This window comes from Chroicocephalus ridibundus, chromosome 22 (assembly GCF_963924245.1).
Source record: "Chroicocephalus ridibundus chromosome 22, bChrRid1.1, whole genome shotgun sequence".
Taxonomy (NCBI): Eukaryota; Metazoa; Chordata; class Aves; order Charadriiformes; family Laridae; genus Chroicocephalus; species Chroicocephalus ridibundus.
This window is the reverse complement of record NC_086305.1, coordinates 6816244-6831144: the sequence shown is the minus strand read 5'-3', so window position 1 is coordinate 6831144 and position 14901 is coordinate 6816244. Positions and strand designations below refer to the sequence as shown.

Sequence of the window (14901 nt, the reverse complement as noted above, 5' to 3'; positions counted from 1 at the left end):
CGCCGCCGCGCATGCGCGGGCCGGTGGCGGCCCCTCCCGGCGTGCCCCGCGGCGCCCGGCATGGCGGCCCCGGTGCTGCTGCGGGTGGCTCGGGCGGCGTTGCCGGGCACGGCCCGCGGATACGCCAAGAAGCCCGGTGAGCCTCGTCCCGCCGCCTGGCCCCCATGGCGCCCCCGGCCCCGGCGCCGTCTCGCGGTCCCCAGTCCCCCCGCGGTCCCCGAGCCTTCCCTGGTGGCGGCCTGGTCCCCTCCTCGCCCCGTGTCCCCCGGCCCCGGTGCTGCTGCACCCCGCCCGTGCCCCTGCTCCCGTCCGTTCCCCTCCCGGCATCTCCGCCCCCCGTCACATCCCCGGCCTTGACCGTGCCCTTGTCCCCGCAGCCGTGAAGTCCAAGGGCAAGAACGTGCCGAAGGAGGGGCTGCAGGGCCCGGAGGTGTGCACGGACCCCGTCATGCTCACCACCCACGCCATGGGGGTCAATTACTTCAAGGAGGGCCCGGAGGTGGCCCTGAAGCCCGACTCCGAGTACCCCGACTGGTAGGTAGTGCCCAGCTGCCCGGTCTGTGTGCGGAAGGGGGGGGTCCCTCCGGGGGGGCCCGTCTCTACAGAGGTGCCATCCCCGAGGCACAGACCGGTGTAGGAGAGACAGAACTGTTCAGGGCGGAGGAAAACTGCCTCTCTGCAGCCCAGAGACCTTCCGCCCGGGCCGTGGGAGGAGGGCAGGCAGCACCGTGGATGCGGTGGGTGAGGAATCTGTGCGTCCTGGCCACGTCTGTCGGTCCGTCCCGCGCTTGTCCCTTTGCCCTCCCTGCTGCGGCCTCACGTCGTCTGTGTTCGCCCCCAGGCTCTTCAAGATCCACCTGGGCCCCCCCAAGAAGCTGGAGGAGCTGGACCCCGAATCGATGGAGTATTGGAGGCGCCTGCGGAAGTACAACACGTGGCAGCGCAACAGGCTGAAGAAGGGCAAGAAGCTGTAGGCGCTGGCAGAGCTCGGGGCGCGGGGGCCACCCTGAGTGCCAGCATGGGTGGCGCTGGGACCAGCTCCTGCCTTCGGTCTCTTCTTCTTGCTGTAAACTCGTAATAAATCTCTGTGAGGCTGATGATACCTGTTGCGGAGGCTGCGGCAAACCCAGGCCCTCAGCGAGCTCGGTGCACATCCCTCCTCAGGCCGGGCCCGGGCTGGTGAGGGGCTGAGGCAACACAGGTCACAAATTTTTGGTGTATTTGCTAAAACAGAAGCTCAGATTTTCGCTCATAGAGGGAAAAGCTCAGATTTTCGCTCATAGAGGGAGCCTGCGCTGCCAGATGGGTCGTGGTCCCTTCTCTGTCACTGCACTGCAACAGCTGCGGATTTAGGGCCCCACAGGGGGGGTGTAGTGGGTTTGGGATGGAGAAAGGCTGTGCTGGTGCTGCTGTGTCCCCTGGGGGGGCTTTGGGGGCTGAGCAGCCTGTGCTGCCTGGGGGCGGGAGGACTGGGACCAGGTTCTGGTGGCGCCGCAGGGCAGCGGGTGAGGTGAGCGGGGACATGGTGGCCCCTCGCAGTGCCACCCCCGCGCCACGCTCTCGCTTCCTCCTCCGGCAGCGGGGGACCGACGGCTGCTGGGGCGGCAGGCTCCCGGCTTGGCTGGGCTGTGCGGTGAAGGCAGGGTCTTCCTCACAGCAATGGGGGCCTCGCTGCCCTGTCCCTGCCTGTCCCCAGCCTGGCAGAGCCCGGCAGCTTCCCCTGGGTCTCGGTCCTGCCCACGTGTGAGCTCCCCCGGCTGGGACTCGTTGCCCTGCGGCTCCTGCCTGTCCTTGAGCTGGGCAAAGCAGCCACCTGCGAGGTCCTCCTGCAGCGAGGAAGGGGTGATGGAGGCGCTGCCCGGCCCAGCAGCATCCGCAGTGGCCCCGCGCCCTGGGGCCGGGACCGGGGGCCATGCCCGGCTCCCCCCGGGGGCTGCGGGGTGGCTGGGTTGGCAGCTGCAGCGCCCGCGTGCCGGCACAGGAAGCGGTAGAGGAAAGCAGAAGTGCCGTGCTGCAGCGCCGGGGGTGGGGGTGTCGGGGAGATTTTGGGTTGAACCCTCATTTCCTCTGCCTGGGGCTCGGTGCGCACCCTCGGAGCTGACGGGGCTCAGGCCGGGCTGTATCCCGTGGTGAGTGTCCTGTCCCCGCCGTGCCCATCCCGCAGCTTGCCCTCCCCTCGCCACCCCCCAGCGCCTCCAGCCCCCCAAATCCAGCGGCAGGTGAGCAGAGGGGGCACCTGAGTCCTTGTCCTCTGTCTCAGAGCCCCCCCTGCTCGCGCTTGTGTCACCTGGCCACCGTGGATGGCTTGGTCCTGGGGACAAGCGCCCACCTAAGGTGGGTTGGTGGGGAGGGACCCGGGGGGGGAGGAGGAGGGCGCCCATCCCTGGGTGCTGCCCCCATCCAGGGCGATTCGTGCCACGCTCCCCTCACTGCCAGAGCCTTGGCCAGGGACAAGGAGAGCTGATGTGGGTCCCAGCCCCAGGACCCCCGTGTACCCTCCCCTAACCCCTCCACAGGCTCCTTGTGGTGGCCCGGCAGGGCTCATGCTGGCTCCGGAGCCATCACTCAGGGGCCTGGTGACGGCAAGCGGGCTGCTGCCAGAAGGAGAGGGGTCCCTGGGCTCAGCCCTCCGTGCTGGGCCTCATTCTCTGTGTCCCCCGAAGGAGCGGGGAAGGTGACGGGGGACGTCCCCTTTTTCCAGTCCCTTGGACCCCGTCCTGCGAAGGTCCCTGTCCTGGGGCTGGGCCAATGTGGCCCTGGCTCCTCACCTGAGGCCGGGGGCAAGCAGGGTCCCCCGTGCTGCTGTCACAGGTCTTGTCCTCAGGTGCAGAGGGGGGAACTTGTGTCATTCCTGGCTGGCTGCTGGCGTCCAGATCCAGCAGCGCTGCCCAGCCAGCTCCCAGCACCTCCGTCCTGAGCCACCCTATGCCCGGCAGCGTCCAGGGTGTAGGTGCCTGTCACCTTGTCACCTTCTGATGGCTTGTCCCCTCCGTGTCCCCAGGAAGGTGGCGGCAGGGCTGGGACGGGATGGGGGACTGGAGCATGCCCATCAGCTCGCTGGGCGAGGAGGTGATGGCGCGGCTGTGTGAGCTCCTGGATAATGCCGGCCGGGGCTGGCGCAAGCTGGCTGAGATGGCCGGGGTGGAGAAACGCTTCAAGTGCAGGTAGGGGTTGCGGGGCATCTCTGGGGGTCCAGCCCCACGGGGTGACAAAAGGCACATGGCACAGCCCTGCCATGGTCTGAGTGAGGGGCACACAGGTCCCTTGGCCACCCCATCGTGGCCACAGCCTGCGCTGGGGACACTGCCGAGTCCCCCGGCCGGGTTCCCCATCCTCCTGGTGCAGGAGGTGGGCAGCGGCGCTGAGCACTGCGGGCGCCTTGCAGCACGGAGGAGCTGGAGATGTGCTCGCTGAAGGTGCTGGAGCCCCATGGCAGCCCCACGCAGTGCCTCCTGCAGCTCCTGGCCGAGCGCGACTGCACCCTCAAGTACCTGCTGGGCTGCCTGGAGAGGATGGGGCACACGCAGGCCTGCCAGGTCCTCAGCAGCGCTGGTAGGGACGGACAGCGGGGTCCCATGGGGCCTGGAGAGAGGCACCGGGGGACAGTGGTTCAGCAGAAGGAAAGCAGGGGGAGATGATGATGGTGGTCTTGTGCTGGGCAGCGGGGCCCTGGGATGGGATGGGATGGGATGGGATGGATGCAGTAGGGTGAGATAGGATGGGATGTGGTGTGCTGGATGGGGGCAGGGGGGACAATGGGAAGTGGTGGGACAAGTTGTGATGGGACAAGAAGGGATGGAACAGGGTGGGGTGGGATGGGACAGGATATGATGGGACAAGATGGGATGGGGTGGGGTGGAGCAGAGTGGGATGGGATAGGATGGAACAGGATGAGGTGGGGTGGGTGGGATGACACTGAGTGGGACAAGGTGGGATGAGGTGGTTGGGACAGGACAGAGGGGTGGGATGGGACAGGGTGCAGTAGGATGGGGTGGGATGGGAAGGGAGGGTGTGGGACAGGTATGATGGGACTGGTTGTGACAGGGTGGTGCAGGACAGGGGTCTCAGCCAGCCCAGGCTGGTCTCTCCTCTCCCGCAGTCCAGGACATGATCCGCATCACGGTGCAGCCGGAGTCGCAGGCGGTGATGGAGGGGGTGAGGGTGTCCCTGACCTGCTGGGCGACTGGCCCGCCGGGGCTCGCGTACCAGTGGTTCTGCGGGAAGCAGGAGGTGAGGTCCCCTTGCGCCATGTCAAGCAGGGCCCCTGGCCCCCACCCATGGTGAGGGCACTGGGACGGGTGGGAGGGACCCCCCAACTCTTTGTCCCCGTCCTGTCTTGTAGGTGCCCGGAGCCACGTCCCCAGAGCTGGTGATCGACACGGCCGCCCCACCGGGCCAGGCCGAGTGGTACATCTGCCGGGTGAACTGTGGGGCCGCCTTCGCCTTCTCCAGGTGGGCCCACGTCCAGGTGGAGAAGAGCAGCAGCCCCAGCTCAGGTGGGCCCTGAGATCTGCATCCCCGGGCTGGCACCCATGGGGCACCGCTCCCCCCCTCGGCGCCGGGGTGGCTCCCGTAGGGCATCGCTTGCCATGTCACCCCCTGGCTCATCCGCCAGGGTCTCTGGGCTTGCTGGGGTGACAGTGCCCATGGACGTTCTGTGTCCTCCTCGTGCCCTCTGGTTCACGCCACCTGTGGGTGCCAGGGCCTGCGGGTGAGGGACGTGGGGCTCATGGGCAGCTCAGCGGAGCCCTGCCGTGGCCGGGTGCCGGATTTGCCACCCTGTCCCCTCCCTAGCCAGCAGTTACTGCCCGACCATGGTGGGGCTGCAGATCCTGCGGCAGCCGCGGCCGTGCCACCTGGCCGAGGGGGACACGCTGGTGCTGGAGTGCAGAGCCATCGGCAACCCCCCGCCCCAGTACCAGTGGTTCAGGAACCGGCGCCCTGTGGAGGGGGCGCAGGCGCCCCGGCTGCAGGTATGGCGGGACCCCTGGCGTGGCGTGGCGTGGCGTGGCACAGCACAGCACGGCACGGCGCAGTGCGGCATGGCACGGCACACCGCCTCAACTGCTCACTCTGTCCCGCCGGCAGGTGAAGCTGGTGACGACGGCCGAGCGGGGCAGCTACTCCTGCCGCGTGTTCAACCTCTTCCATGAGGTGTGGAGCCGGGAGGTGGACGTGGAGATCGGTGAGGGCCCCAGACAAACCTCCATGGCCCCCCGTCCCGCCTGTCCTGGCTCTGCTCTGCCCCCCCGTGAAGCCCTCCCCTGGTTGCCCTGAGGTTTTGGGGGGCTCCAGCCTGCGCCGGCTGGTGCTGTCGCACACGGGGCTCCCTGACCCCCGCTTTGCCGCAGGCCCGCGGCTCTTCGCCTCCGGAGGCTCCTGGCAGGAGGGGGACAGAGGTAGGTGGGGGCAGAGAGGGCAGGTCCCCGCTGCTCTGCCCGCTGTGCTCCCTGGGCACCGCGGGGCTGTGGCATGGCTCTTCTCTCTTTCCAGGCTCTCTGGAGCACGGCGGCCCCGGCCAGCTGTACGGTAAGAGCCTGCCGGCGAGGGGTTGGTGGTCCTGTGGGGCTGTGACCGTCCCCAGTGTCATCAATGTCACCCCACGAGGCTCTGCTCGGGGTGCTTTGCGCTCTTGGGAGAGCGGAGCAGTGAGGCAGGGATGCCACGGGGCACCCCGGTATCGGGGGACGGTGACACCGTCTGCAACCGGGTGTCACCTCCGCGGGCTGAAGGTAGTGGGGACAGCAGGAGCTTCCCGCTCCATCCCCAGCACCTCCCTCTCCCATCCCGGCAGCCACCGACAAAGTGGCCCTGCTGATCGGCAACATGCACTACCTGCACCACAAGCAGCTGAAGGCGCCCATGGTGGATGTGCACGCCCTCAGCGCCCTCCTCCGCCAGCTCGACTTCAAGGTGGTCTCGCTGCTGGACCTGTGCAAGGCCGAGATGCAGATGGCCGTCAATGAGTTCCTCCTCCTCCTCGACAAGGGTGTCTACGGTGCGGCGGCACCCGCCAGGGTGGCTCCAGCTGCGTGGGCGGGGGGACTGGGTGGCTTTGTGCTGGTGGGGTCTTGCGGGGTGGCTGAGCAAGAAGCGGGCACCATCAGGCTGAGGGATGTCGCCTGCTCTCTCCCCGGCTCCTGACAGGTTTGCTCTACTACGCCGGGCACGGCTATGAAAATTTTGGCAACAGCTTCATGGTGCCCATCGACGCGCCCAGCGCCTACACCTCGGCCCACTGCCTGTGCGTGCAGCGGGTGCTGCAGAGCATGCAGCAGCGCCGCACCGGCCTCAACATCTTCCTGCTCGACATGTGCCGCAAGAGGTGACCCAGCCCCGGCCACCGGCCCAGGGACAAGCTGCTGTGCCGGGAGATCCCGGCACAGCGGTGCTGGATCCCGGGGACAAGCTGCCGTGACAGCACAGGGGTGCTGGATCCCGGGGGAGCGGAGTGGGATGTCCCCCGGGGTCCCATCCAAGCCCCTGGCCTTTGTCCAGATGCCCCAAAGCATCCCTGCCCCAGCTGAGCCGGCAAACGCCATGATGGGTGGGCAGAGGGGCACAGGGCAGCCCCTGGGGTCTGGGGTGCCTTGGGGTGGGTTTTGGGGGTGCGGCGGGTCCCGGCTCCGTCTAGTGGCGCTTCTCTCACAGGAACCTCAACGACGACATCATCCCGCAGGTCGGTGCGCTGCAGGTCACGGCCAACATCGTCTTCGGCTACGCCACGTGGGTCCCCTCCTCACCATCCCCCGGCACGGGCAGCGGGGCCGAGTCTCCCTCCCTGGTGCTGAGCGGGGGCCGGGGCCCAGCCCCCCACCATGGCGCTGCCCCGTTTGCACCCGTTTCTCTCCCCACCCCGTGTATCAGCTCCCCCCGGTCGGTGCTGGAGGTGGTGGGAGCCCCCAGTCCCTGACAGGGCAGGGAGAGGCCCACGGCGCTGCTCGGCTTCGGGCAGCGCCTGAGGTGAAGCCCCGAGGCTCCCCTGGAGCACAGGAATTGGGGCTGGCAATCATTTAAGCACCCTGGATCTGCCTGCGGATCCCACCTCTCCCGGCACGCTGCCTGGACGGGTGGGCACGAGGGGGTAGAGCCGTGGGCCGGTGGCTCTGTCTTGCCCAGGGCCGTCAGCCTGGTGGGGGCTGGTTCCCAGGGGAGCGACAGAGCCCCCGATGGATCCCACCGCTGCCCCGTCCCCGCAGGTGTGCGGACGCTGAAGCCTACGAGCTGAGCCAGGGCGAGCTCTCCAACGGCATCTTCGTCACCTTCCTCAAGCGCTGGCTGCTGGAGGACGAGAAGATCACGGTGCTGCTGGACAAGGTGGCGGAGGGTGAGTGGGGAGCGGCGGGGGATGGCGACCCCCACCCCCGCGGTGGTCCCCGCTGACCCCCCCGTGCCCCTCGCAGACATGGGCACGCTGGAGATCACGCGGGGCCGGCAGGCGCTGGAGCTCCGCAGCAACCTCTCAGAGAGACGAGCCCTGACGGACCCCATCCGCCCCCCGGGCCAGGACGAGTCCTCCGCCAGGAACCTGCAGTGGGCCAAGGCTCACGGTGAGGGACTCGGCCACCCCATCTGGGCCTGGCACCCAGGAAGGGGACGGTGCTGAGTTGCAGGGCGAGGTGGCGGCAGCACCTGCCGAGTTTCTCCCACCCTGGAGGAGAGAAACTGCCGGCACGGAGCCACCAGCCCAGTCACTGTCCCTGCTGCGGGGTGACACGGTGGTCAGCTCACCCGCGGGTGCAGCTCTGGCCCCGAGCACCTGCAGGTCCCAGCCCCGCGCTTGCTGTTCCCCCCCGCAGTCCTGCCGGAGAGCCGGCACCTCCGCTTCGACTGTGGCGTCACCGTCCAGCTGGGCTTCGCCGCCGAGTTCTCCAACATCATGATCATCTACACCCGCGTGGTGGCCACCCCCGGCGACATCGCCAAGTGCGAGGCCAAGCTCACCGACATACCCGAGGTGGGAGCGGGTTGCCGAAACCTGCGCCGGGGTGACGCCAGGGAATAAGGTGGGGGGACCAATGGGGGATTTCACGGCTGGACATCATCTGGGGCAGGAGCTGGACGTGGACCTCAAGTGCACCAACAAGGAGAGCCCAGAGGAGGTGGGCAGCCCGCTGGCGCCCGCCTGGAGCCTTGGCTGCCCCTCCAGCTGCCTCTACAGCCGGCTCTGCGGCTTGCAGAAACTGCGGGTAAGAGCCGCGCTGGCTGGGGGGAGTGCTGGGAGCACGGCGTGGCCGTGGCCCGGGACGGGGTGCCCACGGTGCTGTGCCCCCGCAGCAGGAGCTGGCCTTCACCGTCTGCCTGCAGTACCGCTACCGCGGCATGGACGACTTCGTGGAGGAGAGGCGGACGGTGAGCGTGGGCAAGCCGCTCATCGCCAAGCTCAACCTGCGGCTGGCGGCCTCCCCCTCGCCCCCCGGCAGCCCCCTCTCTGCCTCCCCCCCCGGCAGCTGGGGGGCAGCGGGGGGCTCCTGGGTCAACACCCCTGAGGAGAACCTGAGCCCTGAGGTCCCCGGCTCCCAAGCCCTGTAGAGGGACAGCGTGCCCCCCCCGCCCCCCGTCACCACAGTCCCCTGGGTGTATCCTGCGGGGGGGCCCGGGGCTGGAGGGGACAGAGGTGACGTGGATGGAGGCAAGCGCTGGGTGGGGTGAGCCCCATCCTGGCCTGTGCCGGGGGGGTGCGGGGCTCATTGCACGGCACGGCTGGGACCCCTGCCCAGGGGACTGCAGCGCGGTGCTGCCCGTGGACACGGCACTGCCGCCGCGGGCACAGGCAGTGCCAGCCCTGCGTCCCCTGGCGTGGCAGTGCCAGCCCCACATGCCACGGCAGTGCCAGCCCCACACGCCATGGCAGTGCCAGCCCCACGTCCCCTGGCGTGGCAGTGCCAGCCCCACACGCCATGGCAGTGCCAGCCCCACGCGCCAGGGGACAGTCCCCAGACAGACCCCACGGCTCATCTGGCACGAGGCGTCGCGCCGGGGCAGGGTCGGGTTCGTTCAGGCCTAGGAGAAATAGAGAGAAATAAGCAGATTAGGGGGCAAATCCCGCGGGAGGGGATTAGAGGGGGTGGGAGCGGGAGGGCTCCTGCTCCGCCACGAGGGGCTGGGGTGCCCCCCAGCGCCCTCAGTAGCACCCAGTCCTCCCAGTACAACCCCAGGCGCGGGGCTGTGCCAGTCCCATCCGGGCAGCGAGTGATTTCAGGAGAGGATTGGGACTTAGGGGACTAAAAAAAAAATAAATTAAAAAAAAATCCTTTTTTTTTTTGCTGGGTTTTTCCCAAACGCGGCCTCACGCGCAGGCGTCCACAGTGATGCGGGGCGTGCTGCACCGGGGCTCAGCCCGGGGAAAGCACCAATAAAGAGGGAAACGGCAGCCGGCTCGGCGCTCCCGTGGCTTCCCCGCGTTTACACGGCGGTTTTTTTGGGGCCAGCACTATTGCGAAGCGCCGCGCGGCACCGGGGTGCCCACGGGAGGGAAGGGGCAACCGTCCCCAAATCCAGGGTACCCCAAATCCAGCGTCACCATAGCCCATGTCACCGTGTCACCACCAGCCGGTGCCACCCCCATGCAAATTAGCTCATTTAAATAATTCGCACGACTCCCCAACCCAGGCGCTCGCTCGGGGAGATGCATCCTCATCCCGGGGCCTCTCCGCGCCCTTGCTTTTGGGTGGCGGTTGCAAGATTGGAGGCTGGGGGGCGAGGGTGGTGGGGCGGGGGGAGCATCCTCGCCCCAATTAGGCTCCGATCAAACGGGTCGGGGGGTGCCGAGCCCCCCGCTCTCCGCGCCAGCCGGCTTTTGTTGGCGCTCCGGAGGCCGAGGGGTGCCCCGGGCTGGCGCCAGCCTTGGCAATTATGTCATGTGAAAAGCGCAGCCCCCATTGAGCGCGTCCCTTCCCCCGGATCAAACCCCATTACTTCCGCAGCCGTTGCTTCATTATCTCCCCGCCGGAGCACGCCTCTGCCGAGGCCGCTTCACCTCGGCCCTGGCCCATTAGCCGGGTTGGGGAGCCGGGGGAGCATCGATTATGCGTTTAATGGGTTGTTGAAGGTTTAATTGTCACTAACGAAGCAGACGAGCAGCAGCAGCCGGGGGACGGGGGACAGGGAGAAGGGTCTCGCCAGGGTCAGTGCCTTGCCTGGCCTGGTGGCATCCCGGCCGGTCCCGCCCTGACCCCGGGGCTGTGAGGATGTCAGAGTCCGGCACCGGGGCTGTCGGGATGGGGGGGGACCGGGGGTGCTGGTGCTGCGCAGGGTCTGGCACCTGTGGGGACACAGCGGGGATGGGGCCACGCCAGCAAAGTCCCCAGTTTGTGGCTGTCGTGTCTGAAACGGGAAGATTTCCTGGGGAAACACATCGTTTTGGGAGGCGAGGGGGGAAGATCGGCGCTCACCTTGCTTCCCCAAACACCCCAGGGCACCCCAGGGACCCCCGCACCCACTCGCCCAGGGCTGAGCCCCCGATCTCTCGCTATCCCGGACGTGCTGCAGCACCTCGGAGCCACTGCGGGCTCGGCCGTCTCTGGGTGCTGGTGCCGCTGTCCGTGCCCCGAGCCCCGGCGGGCGGGCTGGGTCCCCCTGGGGCTGCGGAGCCACGCTGGGGACCCCGGGGACGTGGCACCTTGTCACCACCCTGCTCCCACCTGGCAAGGTATAAACCGGCCTTGGTGCACCCTGCCATGGGGGCTCCCAGCTGGCCCCCTCCTCCGGCCAGCCCCGTGGTGGGGCCGTGGGGGGTCCCGTTGCCCCCCACCTCCCACCCGCACAATCACGGCAGCTTCGTGCCGCCAACATGTGGCCGGGCGGGAGCCGCTGGGGAGCAATTAGGGCAGGCGGGCGACAGGCGCAGCCCCCCCGGGATGGCCGAGCAGATGCCCCTTGATGAGCACAAAGCCCGTCTCAGCCCGCGGCCGGGGCCGCATCAGGTCACCCCTGCCTGGATCCGGCCCCGCACGGAACACAGGGAGCGGGGCGGGAGTGTGGCCCGGGACGATGCTCCCGCATCCCCCCAGAAAGCTCCATCCCGGCAGAGGCTCCGCAGCCCCAGCGCGCTAACGAGCGGCACGGCTAACGAGCGGCACGGCGGGCAGGGCCCCGGCAGCGCCCGACTCCAGCACGCGGCAGCCATTCGGCTTATGTCTTTACTCACGATACAACTGTCTTCTCAGCGCCGGCGCATCTACCGGCGCAACCGGCGTCACCCCGACGTGGCTAAAAAAAAAAATCCCCCCAAGTACTCCCTACAAAACTAGAGCTTTTCCGGTCAGTTTTGTTTAAATCTGCAGCATTAAAAAAAAAAAAAAAAAAAAGAATTAATAATAATGAGAAGGGGAAGGGGTGTGGGGAAAGGAGGTGTCCGACCGGGGGCAGTGGGTGGCCTGGTGGCACAGTCGAATGCCTGAGCCTTGGCCAGACCCTCAGCTCGGGCCGGTGCCTCGGCGAGGCAGAGGGGCCGTGGGTGGCTGCCAGGGTGTCACCCCATGGTGGGGTCCCGCTTCCCTTGCCACTGACGGTGCCGGCTCCTCGGGGGGAAGATGCAACCCGGCACCCCAGCCCCACGCCGGCTTTGGTCCTGCTGAGCATCCCACCGTCATCCCTTTGCCCACCCCGGGGCCGAGCCGACACCGGGGACAAGAAGCGGGGGCCGGCAGGGCCGGAGGGGAGCGTTCATCAAATGGGCTGCCAGGTCTTGTCAATGGTCTGAATGTGCTCCTTGGCTTTCATGCGGAGCGAGGCGATGCTGGAGCTCCTCTGGTCCACCTCCTCCAGCGGGTACTTGTCCACAAAGGTGGTGCCGCACTGGTAGGGCGCGGGGGCCATGGGCTGCATGCCCTGCGCCATCGGCGGGGGGGTGTTGAGGAAGGAGTGCCCGCCGTAGGGGGGCTGCAGGGCCTGGGGGGCTCCCATGAAGCCGGGGATGCTGTGGACCGTGGTGGCGCTGGAGATGGGGGATGTCAGCCATGGGTCGAGCGGGAGGGAGTTGCTCATGGGCCCCACGTTGGGCGTCATGGGGGGCCGGTTGAAGGAGAGCACGGGAGTGTCGTGGAGCTTCATGGAGCTGGCCTCCATCTTCTCCTGTCGCCTCCACTTGGCTCGTCGGTTCTGGAACCAGACCTGCGAGGTGAGAGCCAGGGTGAGCCCCCCTGTGCCCAGCCGGTCGCTCTCAGCGCGCCCCACGCACTGTGCCCCATGCAGGGTTCTGCACTGCGTTCTCCAGGTGGAGTGTCCCCTACGGGGTGTCCCACCCCGCCTGGGATGCCCCATGTGTTGGGTCCCACGTGGGGTGCCCCACAGGGCTCCAGCAATCCCCAGGGCACTGCGCACCTCTGCCAAACCTCTCCTGCAAGCCCCAGAGACTGAGGGCACCTCCCAGGTGTGGAAAGCAAGAGGTGTCACCACCCAGCCCCTGCCCTCGCTGCTCCACGGGAACACGCACCCTGTCCCCACAAACGCCCATGCAGTCCTCGGGGTAACGTTATCTGTCCTTCAAAAGCTCCTTGGTAAAATCTTTTAGAAGTCAAACTGCCACGGTCGCGCCAAAGCCCAGCAGGAACGAGAGGGAGCAGTGAGCCAAGGCCAGTGGTGACATATCGCCCTCGTCAGAGCGCTGGTCCCCATGTCCCCAGTGCCCCCAGCAGCACGGGCTGTCTGCTGCACGATGCCGCGGGGGAGTAAAGATGAACGTCTGGGCTGAGAAGGGAACGTCTCCCATGGGCTGGTCACGGTGGTGGACACTGGGCTGTACTGGTGCAAACGTGTGTCCAGAGACGGGCACCGGAGCTGGTGCGGGGTCTGGAGCACAAGTGCTGTGAGGAGCGGCTGAGGGAGCTGGGGGGGTTCAGCCTGGAGAAGAGGAGGCTGAGGGGAGACCTTCTCGCTCTCTGCAGCTCCCTGAAAGGAGGGGGCAGCCAGGGGGGGTCGGGCTCTTCTCCCAAGGAACAGGTGACGAGATGAAAGGAAATGGCCTCAAGTTGTGCCAGGGGAAAGTTTAGGATGGATATTAGGAAAAGTTTCTTCCCCAAAAGGGTTGTGAAGCACTGGACCAGGCTGCCCAGGGCAGTGGTGGAGTCGCCATCCCTGGAGGGATTGAAAAGCCGGGCAGACGTGGGGCTGAGGGACGTGGGTCAGTGGTGGGTTTGGCGGTGTTGGGTTAATGGTTGGACTTGATGATCTGAAAGGTCCCTTCCAACCCGGAGGATTCGGTGCCTCTATGAAACTCGTCATTGCTCAGAGAGCTCAGCAGAGGTGTCCCTGTGGTCTGCACCCCCCCCCCCCAGGAAAAGGCTGTGTTGTCTTGGACTGGGACTGAGGCCTGGGAAACTTGGTTCACTTGTAAGGGGATTTCTGCCTTGCTCTGCAGTGGGTCTGTCGCTTCTTCAACTCCCCGACCCTTTCCCTCACCCTGGTCTTGCCCCGTCAGTCCCAGGGACAGGCTGCGTCTCCCCCCAGCAGAGCCTTGTCCTGCAGCCCAGGGAGCGAACCCTCCCCACCCCTCCACCCCCCCCAGCACCGCCCCGCGCCGGCAAGCCTAAAACCCCCAAATGTGTGAGGATCTTGTGCTTTCCCAGCCCTAAAGACCTCGAAGGGGTCACAAGTGGCTAAGGTTTGGCTGCTTTCCCCTGGGACCAGCTGGAGGGACGTGAGTGGGATCAGCTGGAGGGACGGGAGCAGCAGCCACCCGCAGGGGAAAAAGAAATAAATCTCTAAAACCCACCTCCCTGCCCAAACGGAGCCCCTGGCACCTGGGCTGAATTGGGACCTCGCGGGGGGGACGAGGCACGGCCATTAAATCCCCTCTCCGGTTTTGGCAGGAGCGGCCGGCTCTGCGGAGATGCCGCTCCCGCCCTCCGCCAACGTGGGGACTGAGGCACGGAGCGAGACAGCGGAGCCGGGAGCGGAGCAGAGCTCCCAGCCCCGGGACGGTCCCTCTGCCACCGCCCAGGGGACAGGTCTGGGGCGCTGGGGCCACCGGGCGTCCTCCCTACCTGCACGCGGACCTCCGGCAGGTTGACCTTCATGGCCAGTTCCTCGCGGCTGTAGACGTCGGGGTAGTGGGACTTCTCGAAGGCGCGCTCCAGCTCGTGCAGCTGGTAGGTCGTGAAGGTGGTGCGGTTCCTCCGGTGCTTCTTCTTGGGCTGCTCCTCCTCGGTGGTGGCTGGCGGGGTGTCCTCGCCGTCCCCCGGCTTCCGCAGCTCGCCCAGGTCCCCCTCGCACTTATTCAGGAACATGGCGGCGCCTGCGAGGGGACGGCGGGGGTTAGCCGGGGCGCGGGGACACCGGACTCCCCTGTGCAACCCCAGGCTGGGGATGGAGGGACAAGCGGAGGGATGGACGGGAGGACGGGGTGGCCCCAGAAACAGGTTACGCAAAGGCGTAATCCTCTCCGCTGCTGCAGCGTTATCCCGGGGCCGCAGCGTCCCGGGGACTGACCCGGGGGACAATGCCCGCGGCACCCCGCATTCGGCTCTGCCATGGGACGCGGCCAGGTCAATGCGCCCACCCAAAGCTGGAAGTCGAATTTCACCTAAAGGCGAGGATTTTATGGAAGTGCCATCGCTGAGCGCTGATTCGACCTCTCCCCTGCCCGGCGTGGAGGGGACCAAGCCCAGGTCAGCTCCCTCCTCCCAGCCCAGCTCCGCTCCTCCAGCCCCTCTTCCCCACGGACTACGAGTCTGTCCCCGCGCCCCTGGGGGACCCAATGCCGGTTCCCAAGAGTGGCCGGAGCCACCCAGTGCCGTCCCCTGGCTAATAACCTTTTTTCTGCCCGCTTATAAGCGTTTTCAACCCTTAAAACATTTCATCTTTAAGCTTTTTATCCGGCATCTGAAATCTTCCTGCAGTATTTGCTGGGGATTAAGGGTCCCTTTCTACCACGAGGATGCAGGCAAACACGGAAACGGG

At 67.1% G+C, this 14901-nt stretch overlaps 3 protein-coding genes across 3 annotated transcripts; 2 read left to right on the top strand and 1 right to left on the bottom strand.

Annotated features, from left to right (window-relative positions):
* Positions 1-4: 4 nt before the first annotated feature.
* Positions 5-1097, top strand: MRPL54 (mitochondrial ribosomal protein L54). The gene is made up of 3 exons (XM_063357869.1): positions 5-136; positions 378-534; positions 842-1097. The coding sequence occupies exons 1-3, from the start codon at positions 61-63 to the stop codon at positions 972-974; spliced, it is 366 nt and encodes a 121-aa protein (XP_063213939.1). The 5' UTR covers positions 5-60; the 3' UTR covers positions 975-1097.
* Positions 1098-2035: 938 nt separating this feature from the next.
* On the top strand, positions 2036-9022 carry LOC134526461 (mucosa-associated lymphoid tissue lymphoma translocation protein 1-like). Its single transcript, XM_063358357.1, is given in 18 exon segments — positions 2036-2129; positions 3002-3164; positions 3386-3552; positions 4100-4230; positions 4343-4493; positions 4791-4879; positions 4881-4973; positions 5089-5185; positions 5352-5399; positions 5494-5529; positions 5795-5998; positions 6148-6325; positions 6652-6726; positions 7200-7327; positions 7404-7550; positions 7800-7957; positions 8055-8189; positions 8278-9022. Coding segments are annotated over 17 exon segments (2229 nt in total). The 5' UTR covers positions 2036-2129; positions 3002-3027; the 3' UTR covers positions 8533-9022.
* Positions 9023-11670: 2648 nt separating this feature from the next.
* On the bottom strand, positions 11671-14228 carry RAX2 (retina and anterior neural fold homeobox 2). Its single transcript, XM_063358295.1, has 2 exons — positions 13986-14228; positions 11671-12114 (listed from the first exon to the last, which is right to left on the bottom strand). Exons 1-2 carry the CDS (start codon positions 14226-14228, stop codon positions 11671-11673), a joined length of 687 nt encoding a protein of 228 aa, XP_063214365.1.
* Between the last annotated feature and the right edge of the window lie 673 nt (positions 14229-14901).